This window comes from Diceros bicornis, chromosome 22, assembly GCF_020826845.1.
Source record: "Diceros bicornis minor isolate mBicDic1 chromosome 22, mDicBic1.mat.cur, whole genome shotgun sequence".
Lineage (NCBI taxonomy): Eukaryota > Metazoa > Chordata > Mammalia > Perissodactyla > Rhinocerotidae > Diceros > Diceros bicornis.
In genome coordinates, this window is record NC_080761.1 from 37,762,942 (window position 1) to 37,784,202 (window position 21,261).

At 37.5% G+C, this 21,261-nt stretch overlaps 1 protein-coding gene across 8 annotated transcripts in view; it reads right to left on the reverse strand.

Moving 5' to 3' along the window:
- Positions 1 to 21,261, reverse strand: part of FREM1 (FRAS1 related extracellular matrix 1) — a 152,016-nt gene that overhangs the window by 57,098 nt on the left and 73,657 nt on the right. For 7 of the 8 annotated variants that reach the window (XM_058565808.1, XM_058565807.1, XM_058565809.1 and 4 more), the window contains 7 exons: positions 18,456 to 18,708; positions 14,539 to 14,733; positions 13,295 to 13,480; positions 12,022 to 12,218; positions 7,825 to 8,047; positions 4,465 to 4,609; positions 446 to 587 (listed from right to left, as the gene is read on the reverse strand). In XM_058565808.1, coding sequence (XP_058421791.1) covers positions 446 to 587; positions 4,465 to 4,609; positions 7,825 to 8,047; positions 12,022 to 12,218; positions 13,295 to 13,480; positions 14,539 to 14,733; positions 18,456 to 18,708 — 1,341 coding nt within the window. Of the gene's footprint in view, positions 1 to 445; positions 588 to 4,464; positions 4,610 to 7,824; positions 8,048 to 12,021; positions 12,219 to 13,294; positions 13,481 to 14,538; positions 14,734 to 18,455; positions 18,709 to 21,261 lie in introns of those variants that run through there. The other variant, XM_058565813.1, reaches the window with a different exon arrangement.

Consider the following 21,261-nt stretch of genomic DNA (forward strand, 5'->3'; position numbering starts at 1 on the left):
AGTTACTCAGTTTTCCTAGACTTCTCCTGTGTATACATGTTATTAAACTTTTTTTGTTTTCTTGCTGTTAATCTGTCTCATGTCAATTTAATTCTTAGACCAGCCAGAAGAACCTAGAAGGGTAGAGGAAAATTTCTTCCTCCACTACGGTACTTACACAGAACTAGATGGTATAGCCTACTACACACCTAGGCTGTATGGTACTTATCTTATGGGACCACCATCGTATATGTGGTCCCTTATTGACCGAAATGTCATTATGCGGTGCAAGACTGTAGTATGAGTTCACCCCAAAGTAGGAAAAGTAAATTTTCTACTTCTGGATAAAATATGGCTATTGGAAAATAATAGCCATTTTATAATTTCAGTTATAGAAATCTGTGCATTGAGAAAATTTACAGCTGTTACATTCATTTTGAAAAATAAAAGTAAAAAGGCCACTAACCTTAAGCTGAAGTTGCCCATTTTGGGGAAGTCTTTCAAATAAATAGTAAATCTTCTCCCTAGGTGAGTCTTCGTCTATGGCTGAAAGAACAGCACTAGAAATAATACGAGTTTCACCCATATTCATTGCAATTTCAGCCTTCCTATAAAAAGGAAGATGTCAGGGTTGATATGAAAATAGAAGATATTGCTTTAGCAGGGGACACTCATAATGACTATTACAGTTCCCAATCTTCAGCAATTAGAGAATGATATTCAATATCCAAAGTACTGAAAATGATGAGTCAGACTCATGAAATAGGCTCTCATTTCACTTTCCATATGAAAGTCCTAAAAGACAATTAGCCAGCAACAATGAATATAGTATGAGGTAATTACATACCTCTAATTGTTTACATGTATACAATTTTATGTTATAATTTATTTTATAAAATGATTTTGTTCCCAATATTTCATTTGATACAACAGCTTCATGAAGTAAGTGGGCCAGGTATTATCATTTTAATTTTGCAGATAGAAACTTCCTTAAAGAGATTAAATGATTCATCCACAGGTGTTCTGGTACCCTTCACGACATAGCATCATGAGTTTGGTGGTATTTAGGTAATCTGTGGCCCTCTGCGTTACTCTCCCTCTCTCTGGTGATGTTCTGGGTAGCTAGTGTTCTCTTCAAAGCAATTCCTCTTCTCTAAGTACCGCAGCTGCCAAGTCAGCGCCCGGCGTCTTGAAGAGAGGGCTGGGACAGCCAGTAGCTGCTGCTTCTGCCATAGATGCTGCTGTGGTTTTTGTAGGTCCTTTATGGTCCTGCTGCTTTCACAGCCAATATAGCCATTTTCCCTGATCTCAACAAAGCAAAGAAGGGATCTCTTTCCACCTGTGTTTCTAGCTCTCGTTTTGGTCATCACACATGGGCTAACGCTGTCCAAATTGACAGCTTTGTTCCTGAGAAAAACTGGGAAGTTTCGTTGGGATTCAGATGAGACATCTGAGTAGCATCAACTGGCATCACTCTCAACAGCCTTCCACTCCTCTGCTGAGAAGCCAAAGCCCAAACACTTCAGTTCTAACCTCTTTTACTTGGTGAGTTTCTTGCTCACTCAGGACTGAGATCTTCCCTGGCAGTAGGAGGTGACTTCTGCCCACCTTTTTACTGGAGAATATTCGTCCCAGTGTTCTAGAAGGCTATTGAGTCAGTCGGTTGGGGGCTTATGGAGACTAGTGGTGCCATTAACAGAAGCAGATTAATCAAAACAGGCAGCCAATATGATGAAGAAGATAAGGAGTTTGGTAGGAAGAAAGGGTCAGAATTAAATGTCAGAGAAGCCGAGAGAAGAAAGTATGTAAGGGACCCTGGGGCAAGAACTTTGGGGAAGGTAATTTATTTGGGAAGTGATTTTAGGAACAGAAGAGATGGAGTGAGGAATGAGAGAAGAAAGAAGGAAAAGGCAACAACGGGTGTTTTTACTGTGATGGGGCTCAATCCTACTTTGAAGGATTTGAAGGATCCTTTGAAGAACCACGCAGAATATACCTCTAATTGTGCTTCTGAAGGATGAGAGGCTGGAACATTTATCTTAGCCACTAGCTCCCATAAGGTGAAGGCTGCTGTCAGGGTGTTTCCTGCTGTGCCTGGACAGGTGCTGATGAGCCACTGCTGCTTCAGAGAAAGCCCTGAGGCAGAAAAATAGAGCACTATGGGCTCTTGCAGTGGGGCACTGACAGTGTGCATGGCGTGTTCTACCACAACTACAATCAGAGGTGGGCTGAGGGGATGTCACCTAGGGAACCAAAAGCACCTACTACAGCATCCAAAAGGAATATCAAAGAAATGGTGTCAAACACTGTAATAGGGTCCAGCAAGGTGGGAAGAGCCATTAGATTTGGTGGGAAAGCCAAGGGTAACTTTTGAGGGAGCAGCTTTAATACAGTGGTGGAGGTTGGAGACAGTGGGCAGAAATGGAGGAAGCAAGTATAAGCTACTTCTCCAAATAGTTTGGCAGTGAAATGAATGAGGGACTGGGTCACCTTCATAATTTTAGAATGAGGATGCCTGCTTGCAATGACGATAATAACTAACACTTATAAGCACTTATGTACTAGCCAGTTTTTCAAGTCTTTTACATATTTTAATTCATTTAATCCCTGCAACCTCCCTATGAAGAGAATATCATTATTATCCACATTTACAAAGAAATTGACAAGGAGGTAGAGAGAGGTTAAGTAACATGTTCAAGGTCACACTACCCGTAAGTGGCTGAACCAAAGAAGTCTGGTTCAGGAATTTGCTCTCTCAATCACTAACTATATCCTGTTTGTCTTGTTAGCAGAAGGAATGAAAAGGGAGAGACTGAAGATACAGGAGGGAAAAAACAATGGAGCGTGTTCTGGGAGGACGCAAGAGGTGATATACCCAAGGACACATAGGAAAAGGAAAGAAGGGGGAATATAACTACCTCTCCACAGAAGAGAAAGAAAGAAGAAAACAAAGAAAAAGGAGGGATTTTCAAGCAGAGTTGAAGGAGATTTAGTGATTCTGTAGATGAAGATATCCCAGGAAGTTTAATGGCAATAACGCGGCAAGAAATAGTAAATCAGATAGAGTCGAATGAGTGTCTTGTGTAAGTTATTTTACCTCTCACTGTTTTCTCAGTGAAGATAATACCTACTTCCCACAATTTTAGTGAGGATTTAAGGAAATAATATATGTCAAAGAATCCGATACAGTGTGGGTCACACAGTAAGCATTTAACAAACACCAGTTTTCGTGGTCTCCCTTCCTCTTAGATAAAGTGAGGTCATCAGAAAGGAGGTTTCATAACACTGCGATATCCTTCATATTTTCATTTTTAAAAATCAAAGTCATACTCATCCATACATTGCAGTTAGGGAAGAAAGAAATAGAAATTTTTGTTGAATACTCTTAGTCAAACTGATGTCTGAGATGCAATCCTCCAAAACACTATCAGCAGTATTTCCCATAATAGCAGACACTTTTCTATATCCAACTCTAGAGAAGTGTTGGGCTTCCTAAGTTCTAGCTTTATACAGTTCTGTACAGTTGCCAATAATAAGAGAAATGGTTGGAGCTATAGAAATATAATTGATGAAGACTCTGTACCCTATGATTGAACTCTGATCAGCTACAGAGGGAGATACAGAGAAAGTCTGCAATTAATAATACAGCTCGGGGGCCGGCCTGGTGGCGTAGTGGTTAAGTTCACGCCCTCCACTTCGGCGGCCCCGGGTTCACAGGCCCGGATCCCCGGCGCAGACCTACACACTGGTCATCAAACCATGCTGTGGTGGCATCGCGCATACAAAATAGAGGAAGATTGGCACAGATGTTAGCTCAGGGTCAATCTTCCTCAAGCAAAAAGAGGAAGATTGGCAACAGATATTAGCCCAGGGTCAATCTTCCTCACCAAAAAAACCCAAAAATAATATCAGCTCAGACTATTTTAAACATGATCATTTTAAAATCAGTTGACAAGGAGCACTGATCTATATGGAACATCGTAGAGGACTGGTGGACAATGAAGTACCAAGATGATGAAAGAAGTGGCATTGATGTATTTCCCTCAGTCACTCTTAGTTAAAAGTATGACCACACCCAGATTGAGGACTGTCTGCAGTTAATATTTTCACACTTTAATCTATATATTAATTTCACTTTGGTGTGTGTGTGCATGCATGTGCGTGTGTGTGCATGTGTTTAAATATCTAATAGACTGCTCATTCCATACTGTATGTTCAGTCATTCTTAATTACTTACACCTAAATAGAACTTCTAGAGGTAAATCAAATAATTAAAGGGCTAATTTGAGAATTGTTAAGGAGAGATTACATTAAACTAACATTTGCACTAATGGTTGTACGTGCATGAGCGGGTTATAAGTTGTGATAGACAGGCACCATTAAGGCTTGTTTCTCTATAAGGGACACACACTACATTTGTATCTAGTATTCCAGAGCTCAGAATTTTATAGAGAATCTGAAAGAGACTCTTTTCAGGTAGCTTACTTGCTCAGCATTGGTTTCTCATCATTAACTGGGGTGACCTCTACTGAAATGGTTTTAAGTATCTTATGTTTCCCATCTGACAACTGGATTGTAAAGCCATCAGCAAGGCTCTCCGAGTCATCGTGTGCATACATCAACCTCATTCCTGGAAGAGGGGAAAAAAAGAGAGAAAGTAAATCTTTCTTATGATTGAACCATTCCAAAACATGTCACAGATAATCTCTTTTAATTTCCAAGGCATTGGTGTCAGCAAGAGTTCATTAATCAGTGCAATAGGATGAAATTAAAGTTTTATGAAGTAAAAGTGTCCTCTTAGTTCATTAAAAATTCCTATTTAAGTACTTTAGTAATTTGATAAGGGTCTTAGTTAAAATCAGTGAGGAAAGGATATATTATTTAATAAACTGTACGAGAACATAGTGTCAGGGTGTTGAAATGAAACAGAAAATTAGTTCATTACTTGGGGAAAGTTATAGTTAGATCTTTACCTCCAGCCAATAACCAAAATAAATTCTAGATGAATCAAAACTTAAATAAAACTAATTTTTAAAAACCTACCTAATGTTCATGTGGAAATGCAAGAGACCCAGAACAGCCAAAACAGGCTTGAAAAAGAATAACGAAGGTGGACGTCTCATATTTCCCATTTTCAAGACTTACTACAAAGCTACCATAATCAAGGCAATGTGGTACCATCATAGAATAGATATGTAAATTAATCCAACAGAAGAGAGTCTAGAAACGAACCCATACATTTATGATCAATTGATTTTCACCAAAGGTGCCAAGACTATTCAATAGGGAAAGAGTAGTCTTTTCAATAAATAGTGCTGGAACAACTGGATATCCACAGGCAAAAGAATGAAGTTGGATCTCTACTTCACACTGTAGATAAAAATTAACCCAAAATGGATCATAAACCTAAATGTAAGAGCTAAACTAGAAAAACCATTAGAAGAAAACATAGGAGTAATTCTTCATGACTTTGGGTTAGGCAATGGTTTCTTAAATAAGACATCAGAAGCAAAAGTGATCAAAACAAGACAAAAACATAGATAATTTGGGCTTCACTAAAATTAAAAACTTTTGTGCTGCAAATGATACTACCAAGGGAGCAAAATGACAACCCACAGAACTGGAGAAAATATTTGCAAATCAAATATCTGATAAAGGAGGGTCTAGTACCCAGAATATGTTAAGAACTCTCACAACTCAATAATAAAAGACAAATAACCCAATTACAAAACGGGCAAAGGATTTGAGTTAGACATTTTTCCAAAGAAGATATACAAATAGTCAATAAACCCCTGAAAAGATGCTCAACACCATTATTAGGGAAATGGAAAACCAAATCACAATGAGATATTACTTCACACCCACTAGGACGGCAATAATAAAAAAGACAGACAATAAATTTTGGTGAGGATGCAGAGAAATTGTATGTGGTGGCCATGGCAATTGTTTCCTACAAGTATTATAAATGCTCACCTTTTTTTACCAAGTAATCTCATTACAAAAATTTATGCAAAAGAAATACTGAGGTGTGTCCAAAGATTTGTTATATAAATATATGTAAAATACGTTTATTGATATATAACTTGTAATATAAAGAAATGAAAAGCTATCTGGATATTTAAAAATAGGAGATGTATAAAATTACAGTACAGTATATCCATACAAAAAAACACTGCAGTTATCACAAACCATGTTTTCAATTAATATTTAAAAAGTAAGAGGCTTATAATAACTGATAAGAAAAAACAGATTACATAATAACGTAGCAGTTTTATAAGTTCTATATGTTTGTGTGGGGGGATGTGTGTGAGAATACGCTAAAGTTTTAAAAAATATAGCTATAAATGGACCAAAAATATGGGGCTGGCCCCATGGCATGGTGGTTAAGTGTGCGCGCTCCGCTGCTGGCCACCCAGGTTCAGATCCCAGGCGTGCACCAATGCACTGCTTGTCAAGCCATGCTGTGGCGGCGTCCCATATAAAGTGGAGGAAGATGGGCACGGATGTTAGCCCAGGGCCAGTCCTCCTCAGCAAAAAAAGAGAAGGATTGGCATGGATGTTAGCTCAGGGCTGATATTCCTCACAAAAAAATAAATAAATAAATAAATAAAATGGGCCAAAAATAAAATAGAGGTGAAAATCTATTCTCTGAGAATGTCGCTAAAATATTAACTAAAATATTAATTTACATGAACAATTATAATTTTTCTTCAAAATGACTATATAGTCCAAACTTTACACAATATGTATATATTAGTTATTTAAATAATAACCAATGAATGCTATTTTTAAAACACTGACCTTTTTGAGAGTAAAATTTGAATTACTATTCCTTTTTCCTTTGACTTATATTTGAAAAAACATTTATAGTAATATATTCTATTATTTGCTACACTTGGTTACTGATTTGGTAATATCATTTAAGTTCCAGAATTTATTTCTTTGCAAGTGATAAAAACAGAAATATATGAATTAGCTTTTCAAATTCAAATGTGAGACGACATTGTGTAGCTATTGCAAAATAACCTTTGGAGCAGAGAGCTTATGCTCTAGTTGGGGAAAGGAATAATTAAAAGACAGAAGGAAAAATGTTGAGTGCTAAGATGAAACAAGCACAGAGAAGCAATGAGTTGGAGGTCTGGTGGGGTCCATTGGGGAGGTCAACAGTAAACTGACTCTGAAGGCACAGTATTGGCTAGCTTAGAGTAGGAGAAGAAAGGACCTCTCCAAGCTGGGGAAATAGAGTATGTAAAGACAGGAAGGAGAGTGATAGCAGGCAGTGATTCTAGATTCTAGAACCACACGCTTTTCTCAAATTTTTAAAAGTATTTTTTATATGTAGAAAATGGGATAAGATCGATTTTTTTAAAAGAGTAATTAAAAAATAATTCAGGCCTCTATTCCAATGTGTCATTTCCTTAAAGAGCAATTTATCTCCTTAGAGAATAATGAGTTATTATATGTGGTTCTATATTTGTCCCAAATGTGGCAATTTTGGCAGACAAATCTCTTCCAATTTAGTTTCTGGATTTCAATAGTTTTAAAAAGGAATTTTTTATTATGACATTAAAAGCCTGAGCTAAAATACCAAAAATCGCAAATACTATTTTTATTGATACCCTAAAAGTAAATGAAAATATATTATTTCCTTTTCAATTACCCACTATCTCTAGCTGGGGCTTCATGCCCTGCATTAACCCAGAGCCCAGAGAAAACCCTTGAGGGATAAATGAATAAAGTAGATGAATGCTATTTCTTCACTTCCTATTTCTGTGATTTACTATTATCTTTTCTGGGTTAAATTATTAAATCAGCAACAACAAATAGAAGGGGAACATGATGTACCATTCTGGACAAGTTCCATGGAAAAGTTGTGAACATGTTCATACTTCTGGTCAGGGTTGGCGGGCTGCTTATACTGAGGAAAGTCTTTGCTAAACATCCCACTGATGAGGAGGCCATGCCGTGGTTCATGAGTAACGCTGAACAGCAAGGGGTCCTTGGGAATGTCCAGGTCAACAGCATTGACGACGGAAGAATCCAGCTCTTTCATCTGACCCTCACACACCTAAACAAAAACACGTCCAAAAAGTCAGCGGCGTGCAGAATAAAACTTGTCTTTCTTTTGGCAAACTGCTCAAAAGAAATAATTTCAAGACATCCTGTTTCTAATTTTCTATGAGATTTGTGTGTAATGAGTCCTAAAAAGAAATTGTTGGTTTACCATGAGCTTAGACGAAAAGACATCTATTAATCTCCTTCACAGTTTTTCTGAAGATTTCAAGGCACTTTATTCATTTCCATGAAGGACAAAGGACATATGATTATATATATATGATTTTATACATATATAAGCAACCAACAGGATGCTTGCTTTCTGGAAGTCACAGAGAAGTTCTGCTGTAAACCTGAGTCTAGACCCTTCACCTTCGGATCCCAATCTATTATTTTAACTCCCTGGTTCTCATTGCTGTCACAATTCTTATATTTCTGTTTTAGAAATGGCACAAATATCTGCTATACACACTGGAGGTATTTAGTGTTTTTAATTTTTGTCATTGCAGCAAAAACTTCTGTATTTCAATTGCAACCAACAATTGAGAAGGATGCTTCTGGATGTATCATAGTGTATATTGTAATTCTGGGTCCCTTATCTCTCCCCAGTCCTCACACTTCTAATTTTGCTGAACTATCTTCCCCACCCCCACCCCCCACTTCAGGTTTCATAATCCTTTAAGCACAAAGAGAACTGAATGATTTTCATTTCATGTAGGATCTAGTCATTTAGAACTTGACATGGTACTTAGCTGTCTTGATATTCTTTTTCTCATAGTGAGGATAAAGAGAACAAAGAAATATTTCTGTTCCTTATTTTGAAATATAGTAAGATGTAAATAATAAGAGAATATAAATTTCACACTTACTTACTAGGAATCTGCAATGTCATTGTCCTACATGCTGTGGGGAATACAAATATTCTAAAAAATCAAAATTAGATGGAATTGGGAAGGCCTGTCCATCAGTTATTATAGTGCAAGGAAGAAAATGTCTAGCGTTACTAAATATGGATGAAGAAGAAGTGTCAAAGGGTGGAGAAGACCAAGAATGTCTTCATGGCTCAGTAGGCATTTTAGCCTTGAAGGATACCTAGGGTTTAGATTTATGAAAACGCCCTTTTTCTTCAGTCTCTCTTATTGAGAGAACCTTCCTGCAACCACTCTTCAATGAACTGTCATAAACAAGAATCACTTGCCATATATGATACTCGGACTAAAATGATTCTGGTTTTCTTTTATCTGACCCTACTTATTAAGGACTAAGATGGCATCATAATTTAATGCACAATGATACAATTATGAAATCATCTTTGACGGTAACTTGCCTTGTTCTCCAAGAATTTTAATAGAGCAACCTAAAATATGTTTTAATTATCCTTCTTCAGAGAGTTTGGGACTCCTGGACTCACTGTATGGCAACATTTCTCATTTATAACATGGTAAATTAATTCACAAAATGACTGAGAAATTTTATTGAAAAAATGTGGTATTCTTTTTGGCACATTTAATTGTTTATTGAGATTATAAATAAAAAATTTAGCTCAATATACACAAAATGCAGAAACTCACAAGTAGACAGGTTTCAAATGGATTATAATAACTTAAACTAAAACCTCAAATTTTTTTCAAGTTGCAGCACAACTTGATGGAAGTCTATCTACAAAATAAACACATTTTTTTTCACAAGAAAGCAAAATAAATATGACTCTTTTAAAAAATCACTTGAGGGGCCAGCCTGGTGGCGTAGTGGTCAAGTTTGCACATTCCACTTCGGCGGCCCAGGGTACGCTGGTTCGGATCCTGGGTTTGGACCTACTCACCGCTCATCAAGCCATGCTGATGTGGTGTCCCACATAGAAGAGCTACAACTCTACAACTATGATGTACAACTATGTATTGGGGCTTTGGGGAGAAAAAAGAAAAAGAGGAAGATTGGCAACAGATGTTAGCACAGGACCAATCTTCCTCAAAAAATAAAATAAAAAATCACTCAAAGCTTAAAATCAACTCTGTCAATAACACATGGGGCTCCATATTTGCTATTCTTCAACAGCTTCTCTAAGGAACACACAGGAAAAAAGCATAATTACTTTCAGAGAAGAACAAGGGACAATTTCCCAGTGGCCTAATTATTGCAGAAACCCCAACTCTAGATAGATAGAAGGCAATAGAAGGTATAGAAGGAATCATTTGTAGATTTTTTTCTCTCTCACAATTACTGAACTGCTCTCCAGAGAAACTTGTGTGCCAACAGAAGAAGAAAGGCAGGAGCCGGCTCTTCATCTCATTTTGAAGTGGCTCCCACATACCTTTAAGATTCAGTAGAAAATTCAAATCAAATGAAGACTTTTGCATTAAGAGTTTGATGACTTTTAGTGAAAAATAAGGCAAGATAATGGTTTCAAAATAGATAATGTTTGCTTTGGTCAATGTCAGAAAAAAGATGACACACAACAAAAATAATACAAATGGCACCTAGTTATTAAGTGTCTACCATGTGCCTGCCCATCTTGATCATCACGGTACCCCTGAAGGAAGATCTGATACACATTTTGCAGATGAGGAAACAGAAGCATAAAGAGAAATAACTTACCCAAGACCCTACAACTCTTAAATAGCAACACCCACATCCCTCTTACTCCAAAATCTGTGCTCATCCATTTAATAAATAATCCATCAAATAATCATATATAAAAAATAGAATTGTTTAAAAATAATTATATGCTGATATGAAAAGATTTCCAGTATGCATAATTAAGTTTTTAAAACAAGTAAAGTAGAGGGGCCAGCCTGGTGGCGTAGTGGTTGAGTTCACGTGCTCCGCTTCGGCAGCCCAGGGTTCGCGAATTCGAATCCCAGGCATGGACCAACACACTGCTCATCAAGCCATGCTGTGGGGGTGTCCCTCGTGCAAAAGGGAGGAGGATGGGCATGGATGTTAGCTCAGAGCCAATCTTCCTCAGCAAGAAGAGGAAGACTGGCAATAGATGTTAGCTCAGGGCCAATCTTCCTCACCAAAATAAAATAAAGTAGAGAGTAGTGAGTATAATATGATCCCTGATTTGTAAGTAAAAACATACAGAAAAGTCACACATACACATACACATCATTGGCATGTGCTCGAATTATTTTTGTGGAATTACTAAAAACTCAATTGATGGGGAGTGACTACAGATAGGGGCTGTTGAAGAGGGAGAATTTCACATTTCGTTGTGTATGTTTCTTAACACTCTAACTTGTTTAACCACATATATATATATTTTTAAAGACAGGTATTATCTGAGGGGTGATATTATGGGCCATTTTAACTATATATCTAAATTTTTAAATAAAACTTACAAATGTTATTATATAAAAACATTTTTAAAACTGCATAAAAAGAATGGTCCCAACTGTATCTTTTTTCATTTCTATATCTTTATAAATAGCTATATAAAAAAGATGCTTATAATTTGTGAATTAAGAGTCCTCGCAATTATAGCATTGGTTAGGAGGGCATGCTCGGGAATTAGACTGCCTGGGTGAAAATCCCCTATAAGCCACTCCCTATGTGCCATTTATTTCTAAGCTCTGTGATCTTACGCCACTAAGTTAACCTCTTTATGCCTCACTTTTTCAGTTACTGAGTGGCAATAATAATACTATCACCCTAAAAGCCTATTGTGAGGATTCAACATGAATATATGTAAAGGGCTTGGAATAGTAACTACAACCTAGTAAGTACTCATCCTACTTATATATGCAACTATAATTGCATCCATGCATTTGCTATATGTTGGCAATTATTATTATCATTACCATCATCATTATTAGGTTAATATTTTCAAGTGATTGCATTACGTGACATAGGTTACCGCCTTCCCCACTCCTCATCAGCTTAATGTGTTAAGTGCACATGGACCAAGGCACTAGGTGAACTGGACTAGGTGAAAATAAAAATCAAAAAATGATAAGAAAGAAATGAAAATTTTGATATCTTTCTTACAGTAATATTCTGCACTACAAAGTCAGGAGCTTCATCATTTGTGGGGTTGATTATAACGTAAAACGGTTTCTCCAAGGAGCGTTGCTTCCCGTCTGTGACGTACACCATGAACTGGTCAGCAGTTGGTTCTATCCTCAGATGCCTGGACTGCACATAGTTAATGTGCAAAGCCTTCATGTCTTTCCACTGAAACGAAGCTAGAGCACACCAAGATGGAGCAGGTAAATAAAAAAAGCATTTTTTTCCAAGCTACTGGTCCTTAATCCTTAACCCCATAGCCTATTTCTCAGTAAAGCAAATAAGGGATCATTGCAGTTAACCTAAGAATCAGCTATTGGGGGCTGCTATAATGACTCTCGACCATCAACATAAAAACAGATATCCATAAATCATAACGAAGGATTAAAATTTGCATGGAGAACAGAAGGGCAATAACCACTAACCAGGATGTGTTATACTTCATATATTTGGAATGAATGTCAGTGAGACCTTCTTTTGATTAAAACCACTTCTTCTGTACGAGCAGTTCCTACCATGCTTAAATAAGAAAGAGACTATCTCTTTCATATAAAGGCAAAACAAGAGTCAATCAATCATCTGCCAACTTGACACATATATCAAGCAACAGATTGGATTGAGTGGAATTAACTGACCTGCTGTTTTGGTATTTTGACATTGCCTTAAAACAAAAGAGAAAAATGCTCTATGTTGTGCATTAAGTCACAGGAGAAATTGCATAACCGTTAATGCAATTAATCTTGTTCCCCACCAGGTTTATTGAGATATAATTGACATACAACATTGTGTAAGTTTAAGGTGTACAATGTGATAATTTGAGACATGCAAATATTGTGAAATGTTTACCACAATAAGGTGAGTTAACACATCCTTCACCTCACATAATTACCATTTTGTTGTTATGGTGAGAACATTGAAGCTCTACTCTCAAAGCAACTTTCAGATATACAATACAATACAGTCACCATGCTGTACATTATATCCCCAGAAATTATTCATTTTCATAATTAGTATTTTCGTAAGTGAAATTTTCATTTATTTTGAAGTAAACTCACATACGTGGGGAATTTCAAAATAAAAAATTCAAATGAAAAACAATAATATTAAAAAATATCGGCTATAATAATAATAATTCCTCAAATGTATATGGTGTTTTGAACATTTTTGAAGTCCTTACCCAGTTATTAAGCATGATCTGGCCAATCAGATCCATAAGCACAGACAAGTTATTGCTGGTCATGAAACTGTGACTTACCTATGCTTATGCCCATATTGCTTTTTTCAAAACCCACAGAAGGGAGTGTGTTTTCAAGGTAGCCAAACTGGGGAGGAGAAACCAAAACAAATTCCAAGTCGTCTGCTGCAGTGTCCGGGTCAGTGGCTGACAAATGGTTAATGGTAAGGGCTGCTGAGAAGCCTTCGTCTACAACAAACATGGTACCTGCATACAAATTATAACACAATTATGATTTAGCGTGCAATCCTCTAATCAGAATAGTGAGGACAAAGGGAGTGATTGAAATTCCAGTTCAGAGAAGCCTCCCATACGCAAATATACTTCCATGGGAGATGTTCATTTCCTTTGGCATAATTCTCCTTCCAGTGAAAATATTCAGGGGTAATGGATGGAATTTAATTTGACTTATGGAATTACATTTTTTTCTCGCAAGTCACACAATAATGGAAAGACAGCAGAAATACTTAATGCTCCGGTACAGCCCTTTAGTCATTCTCAAGGAACTCTGATTTCCCTTGCGTCTCTATAGAAGTGACAAATGAAAATAAGAATTGCCAAACTGTTTTAATGATAAGCCACTAAATGTAGTTTATGTACCCTTCAAGATCAGTTGTTACTTCTGTTTGTCAGAGTGTTAATTGCCTGCAAGCTATTATGAATTGCTCATAATGAACATTTTTTTCATGCCTTGGTGCTTAATTATTCTGCAGGGATAATGCTTCCTTTCCAGAACATTGCTTGGGAGATAGTTTGCAAATTACAAAAACATTCATACATATGCTTGTATTTTTTTTCTGAGAGACAGAACATATACATAATGCCTATGAAGAGATGACTTTCTAAAAAGCAAATAAGGTTAAATGTATATAAATGGTCTCTCTGGTACCCTCATTCTGTTCTAATAGAAATTATTATGGATAAAATAAATTACTCTCTCTCCAGCAGGCAAATGATATTTTACCACATGAAATAAAACCAGAAAATTTGAGGATTCCAACATTATCTTCATCCCAACACACACACGTACACATACACTCTCATGTACACAGTTGCATTCTCTCTCCATACAGAATTACCCAAATTTTGAAACAAGTAAATTCTTAGATTTGGGATTTTCCACAAATTTGTGTTGAGGCTATTATTGGAGGCAATTCTGTATGATGATTTTCTATTTTGACTACAAGTAAAGTGCACTATTTCACTGAACCATGAGAATGACACTAGATGAGATAATAGGACTTTAACAGAAAAAGCATTGTCACCTATTGCAATCGAAGGTGGTTGGTTGTCCACTGGATGTACTGTGATGTTGAGATCATACACTGGAAAGGGCTCATGAAGAGGAACAGATGGTTGAGATCCATTGTTGCAACAGCCATCCACAAAAGGGCCAGCTTCTCCATCCGAAACCACCAACGTAATGGTGTCAAAACAAGGCACCAAGCCAATCTCACCACCTGGAAGACACAGCTATAGCTGAAACACAACTTTTTAAAAATATAGAATAACAAGATGAAATCTACTCACACCTCTTCTACAAGCATAGAATGGCAAAGAAAGGAATTTATGTGGCTAAAGTGTAAAACTCAATTTTATCACTATGAAATGAAATAGAGTCATGAAACTAATGCAAAAAATGCTTGCCCATCTGTTGCCTCCGGTGAAATCCCTGCCAGCCAGCCATCACCATATGGAGGGGCAAAACAGGGCTAACAAGGGTCTGACAGTTCACAAATGAACAAGGGAGAGACACGAAACTGGACTAGTGACAGTTTCCTTCCCCTCTCATAATTGCTTAGTGTCAGGACCAACCTCAGGGAGAGCAGAAGTCACCCTTGTCCCTTTGGTAATTGTCTGCCCATTTGCATTAACCACCTTAAATCAACAACCATCAACCACATAGTAGTTATGAGAGATAGAAGAAGCTGCATAGGTGAAATACAAAGAGAATCCACATTTTTGTCATTTGTTTCAATATTTTTCTCATTATATAATAGCCAAGATGTTAACAAAACAGCAACAGCACCTGGAAAAGAAGTGGCGTTTATTTTCATTTTCTTTCTACTCCTTAGGGCTTATACCTATGGGTTTCAAAATGGCTCCAACTTAGCCAGTGAGAGGAAGAAGGAAGATTAGATAGTTCATCAGTGAACAGGACAATCTGTTCCTAGGTTACTAACAGCACAGAGGTAGGAGTGCTCACTATCCGAGGACAGAAAAGTTCTGCAGATGTACTTTTGGTAATTCTCATGCATCACTTTGAAAGTGCCAAGAGGGAAGCAATTATGTTTGAAGTTTTGATGACACCAGGACACAAAAGATCAGGGATGTCGCCTCTTTCACAAGACGCGTTCGTCAAATCTACAGAGTACTGTGCTTGACATTATTCTCCCCATTGAAAAAAAGACAAGGAAAATCTAGAGATGATATTATTAAGCAACCAAATGTTTAGAGGATGAGAAAACTGGATTATAAGGAAAAATAGAGTTGAAGTTGAGAGAATTAAAATTAAACAATCAGCCTTCAACTTTAGGAAAACTAAAAAAAAAAAAGAGGCCTCTCATCTATTCATATATATAAAAAACAAATTGGCTTAAAGCATATTTATTCATCACTCACTTGATAAATATATATTTAATGCCTACTATGTGACAATTAGTGTTCTGGGTGCTCCAGCAGAGAAAAAGGCAGACATTTTGAAGATGTCAAAAGATATTTCAAAAGAATGTCAGATGTCAAAGGACCTACTACGTGTCAGGTGCTGATGTAGTCTAATAGTAGAAAAAGAAATGCAATATGGTTAGAATATCACAGATACATGTATGTTTTAAGCGGAACCATACAAAATTGCCACTATTAAGCCATTTTTTAATCTATGAAATGGAAAATTCATATATCTCATCCCAATTATGTACAAGGTGCTGAGAGTGAAGGAAGATGAGAGTGTTGGCTGACAATGGTGTGGAGGCAGGGCACACACACCAGGGAAAGTCAGGGAAGTCTTTCCAGAAGCTTAGCTGGGCTTGTACTAAGCATTAAAGGATGAATGGTTTACCAGGCAGAGAACTGGGAGGTGGGAGAGAGGACCTGCAGGGAAAGGGAGTCAGAAAGAGAAATGAAAAACTCATTCCAGGAAGAAAGGACAGCTTGAAAGAAAAGAGGTAAACATAATACCTTCAGTAACTATAATTTCAATATAATGGAAGTATAGGATACATTTATAGAAAGAGCTAGAAAAGTAGGCGAACATTAAGCCATGAAAAAGGCTACAACATGGATGAAAGAATGCTGCACCTTGAAATGGAATATAGTCTAAGGACATGATTTATACATAACTCACTGAAACTTTAGATCCTACAGTTCTACTGTGGTTCTTTATACTAATCCTAGGACAGTGCTAAGTAACTACCAATTGAGTAACTGAGTGAACATTACAAGAAAACATAATATTCAAATATCAAAACATCCTTTGAATACAGTTTTTCTTCTAGTTTAATAATATAACAAAAATACATCTATCTGAAATAATTTGCCCCAATGTTCTACCAGGTCTTCTGAAAAAAAAATTAGTTAACACTCCCTTCCATGGCCATCACACCAGAAGCGATTTATAAATATGTGTGCTTGTTGTTTTGCACCTGGAATAAGGCACTCAAAGAGAAGACAGATTCATCTCACTCCTAATTTCTCTATGCTGCGTGAGCCTGCCAAAGATGTTCAAGTTATGTAAAAAAACAATCATTGGTGTTTGGATCCCTTTTCTGCTGGTCTATTTGAGATCCATTGGAGAAACCAAAAGAAGCACAGAGTTGTGAACTATTGAGAGACATCAAATACATGGACTATGCTCCCCAGGGCAAGGAAATAACCAATGAATGTTTTCCTAAGACTAAATGCAGATAAGAAGATAAGGAGGTACCATTTAAAGAAAAAAAATATCTGGCGAAGTGATTGAAATGTCCCATACTAATTAACTGGCCATGAAACAACTGGTATCCTAATAAATCATTGTTTCCAAAGTACATATGAAAAATATTATTTCAAAATGTTTTCTCCCATTTCCGAATTAATCCTTAGCTATCTCAATCTCTGCTCCTTGAGTTCCTTTCCCTCTCACTGCTTGTATTTCTCTCTCTATGTCTCTTGAAATAAGAAAGTGATTTCAATTCTGATAGCTCTTATTTTCTGTACCACTCACCTAGCTTAACATACCCAATCGTACTTCCCACATGGAATTTACAGATTAGGGAGGCATATGGATGAGTAAACAGGAAATTGTAACCGAGTAAGACAAAAGTTAAGTGGAGGAGATATATGGTGTTATTACTGAGGAAGTGCCCCCAACCCAGAATTCAGAAGACGTGGGAGGGGTGATGATGTGTGGATGTTTCACACTATCATCTCTGCACGTGAATGGGTTTTGTCTACCCATTTAAATCAAACGTCCTTCACAGCAGGATCTGGATTATACTCTTTTAGAGCCCACAGTGGCTAGTACTGTGCCTTGCAGATATCAGATGTTGCTTTAATATTTTCTTTATTTTAACATTTCACATGGGGAACAAATGCCACCTAGGTAACAGTATAATGTGATGCCAGAAAGGTAAGCATGATACTAATAGACAAGCATTTACTGTATTGCTAATCTGTGTCCACCACTATCGTGCGCTGTGGGCAAGTTACCCAAAGTATAAGACATCATCTTTGCTTTTCAAGAACTCAAAAAGCAGACCAGTTCCTTCTTAGGAGCTAGTGGTGATGAGTAAACTTTTTAAATTAATAATATAACTATCTTACGGGGCTCACTACAGGCATTTCTGTTATGATTTATGAATCTAGAAGCTACGATGGTCAAATAAAGTCCTCTTCAAATTGACCCAAAGTCATGAGGACAACCCCAGGGTGCACTGAGGGCTTATGTGGAAGCATCAGGAACTGAGTAGAAATAACACCTGCTCTTTGTCCACTCCTTGAAATTCATTACATTACTGAGATCATACTTCTAAATATGGTGACCATACTTAAAAAATGGGATACTGCTGCTGCTGTGGCTTCTTTTTTAATGGAGGCAAACATTAAGACGGTTAGATTATCGGAACCCACAGCGAGGAGTGGAGGTAAGACTCTATCGTGTGGCTTGCATCCCCTCACCCAGACTAGCCACAAGGCTAGCACTTACCTGTGTGTTTGTAGGTCACAGCCCCCGAGATAACGTCTCCCTGAGAGAACCGATCCACCGAGACTCCAGCTTTCCTCACCACCCCATGCTGAGGTTCTCGAGCAACCACAAACATCAGTTTCAAGTCATCACTGTCCACATCGGTAGCAAAAATGTATTCAGGGGTGATGACCACCTCGTTGCCCTCTGAGCAATGCATCATGGGGATGAGGTCAGCCTTTAGGATTGGTGGCTCATCATTTATGGGGAATATCTAAGCAGGAAAAAAAATGCATGTTTTCAAGAAAAAGAAAGCCATGACAGACTGCTCAACTGGTAACCCATAGCTCATAGTCGGAATGACTAGCATTTTCGATCTTCCAGACACATGAAACAATAGCCATGGAATTTGGCCAAGCAGTCTGTATCTTTTAACTTTCCCCGTATGAACCATCTTGTAAGAAATGACCCACACGAGAGACATTTTAGTTAGGAATGGGAAAGTAAGGTTATGATTTGGGACTCAAAGCTCTCGTTTGTTTTGAAACAGACAAAATATAAAAGTAATATGAAGCATTCTTCACCAAAGCCCCTATCCTCCTTCATTAAATGTACACATATTCTAGAGGAAATCTGGTCCTTGCGGTCAGATGCATTTACATTTACCACATCAAAGTCATTTATATTTCAAATCATTTGGTGATTACAAAGCTCTCCTCCACCCTCAACTTCCTGCCACCCAGGAAGTTTCTCTGGACTTACAATAAGCCACAGCTGCATTTCAAAACATTTTAAGTTCAATCTGCAAGTCCATAACCATTAAATCAGTGCCAGTTTTCAATTTGGTAAAACATTTTTCTCTCACTATCATGAAAATAAATCTCCAAGAAAGGAAAGAAAAGCAACACAGGATCACACTGGCTCTCTCAATTTACGAAGAGATAGAAATTTGAAAAAACGTTCCTTCTAAATAGGAATGAAGGACATTCCCCCTCTGAGTTCACAGCCCTGACCTGGTGTGTGTGCTGCAAGTTCATTTATCAAGTCTGGCCTGTGAACACTCTCAACCCTAAATTTCCTTCCCCCACGAGTCAGCCAAAGTAATCTTTTAAAAATGTGGCTTTCACTGGTGCAGCCATTACGGAAAACAGTATGGAGATTTCTCAAAAAATTAAAAACAGAAATACCATATGATCAGGAGCTATCCCACTATTGGGTTTTTACCCAAAGACCTTGAAATCAACAATTTGAAGACACTTATGCACCCCTATGTTCATTGCAGCATTATTCACAATAGCCAAGATGTGGAAGCAACATAAGTGCCTATCAACTAATAAATGAATGAAGAAGATGTGGTATATATGTACAACTGAATACCACTCAGCCATAAAAAAAGACAAAATCATTCCATTTGCAACAACATGGATGGACCTGGAGGGTATTATGTTAAGTGAAATAAGCCAGACAGAGAAAGACAAACACCATATGATTTCACTCATATGTGGAAGATAAACTAACACATGGACAAAGAGAACTGATCAGTGGTTACCTAAGGGGAAGGGAGTTGGAGGGTGGGCATAGGCGTAAAGGGGAACACTTATATGGTGACTGACAAATAATAATGCACAACTGAAATTTCACAATGTTATAAACTATTATGACATCAATAAAATAAAATAAAAAATGTGGCTTTCATCAAGTCACTGTCTACAGGAAACTTTAATGGCTTCCCAGCACTTCTCCTAGGATGTCTTCGGTCTCACCTCATGTGATGGGGTGTCTTTGTGACCCCTCCCCATTTTCACCTCAAGACTGCTTTCCTCACATCTCAAGTCTTTGCACCATCTTTGCATCGTCTCCCTGCTCCCTTGCCTGTTATGCTCTGCCCCTCAGCTCTTTGCTTGGCTACCTCCTCCTTTAAGTTACATGTGGAATCCTCAGGAAAATCCTTGGCAACTCAGGCTCATTTAGGGACTTCTATTGTTTACTCTCTTTTAGCACCTGTTTATTTGTAGAACATCCATATTTTAAATAATTATTTTAGTGATAATCTGTTTCATGCCTGTTTTCATGCCTTCCCTGAAGCTCTAAAAGTACAGGGACATTTTTTGTGTGTGTGAGGAAGATTAGCCCTGAGCTAACATCTGTTGCCAATCCTCCTCTTTTTTGTTGAGGAAGATTGGCCCTGGGCTAACATCTGTGCTTATCTTCCTCTACTTTATATGGGACGCCACCACAGCATGGCTTGATAAGTGATGAGTAGGTCCATGCCCGGGATCTGAACCTGCAAACCCTGGGCCACCACAGCGGAGTGCGTGAACTTAACCACTACGCCACCAGGCCGGCCCCAGTACAAGGACATTTTTATCTTGTTCATCATCGTACCCCAAACATCTAACCTAGGACCTGGCATATAGAAGACATTTATTAAATATTTATGGAATAAATGAATGAATGAATCTAACTATGCATATATGCCCTGATTACTCTGCTTGTTGTTAAATAGGATAACAACTCTACAACAAATATGCATGAAATTATGTTGACACTTGCCTTTAATGGGTAAAGGGATGGGGTGATGAAAACCCAGGCTTAGTTATTTAATCAAGGGTATAAACAAAGGTATACAATCCTCTATTCTGTTTCCTATTGGCTTATTAGGCAGCAATATCATTCTTCAAGTCTTCTGAATGGATTCATTAAAGACCTTCTTTCTTCCTGTTCTTGATTTTCTCTGAGGAACCTCACCAATAAACTCCGAATAACCATTTTGCAGCAGTTCACAAAAGAGCCTCAGCATTCAAATGTATAATAAAACTCAAAAGCA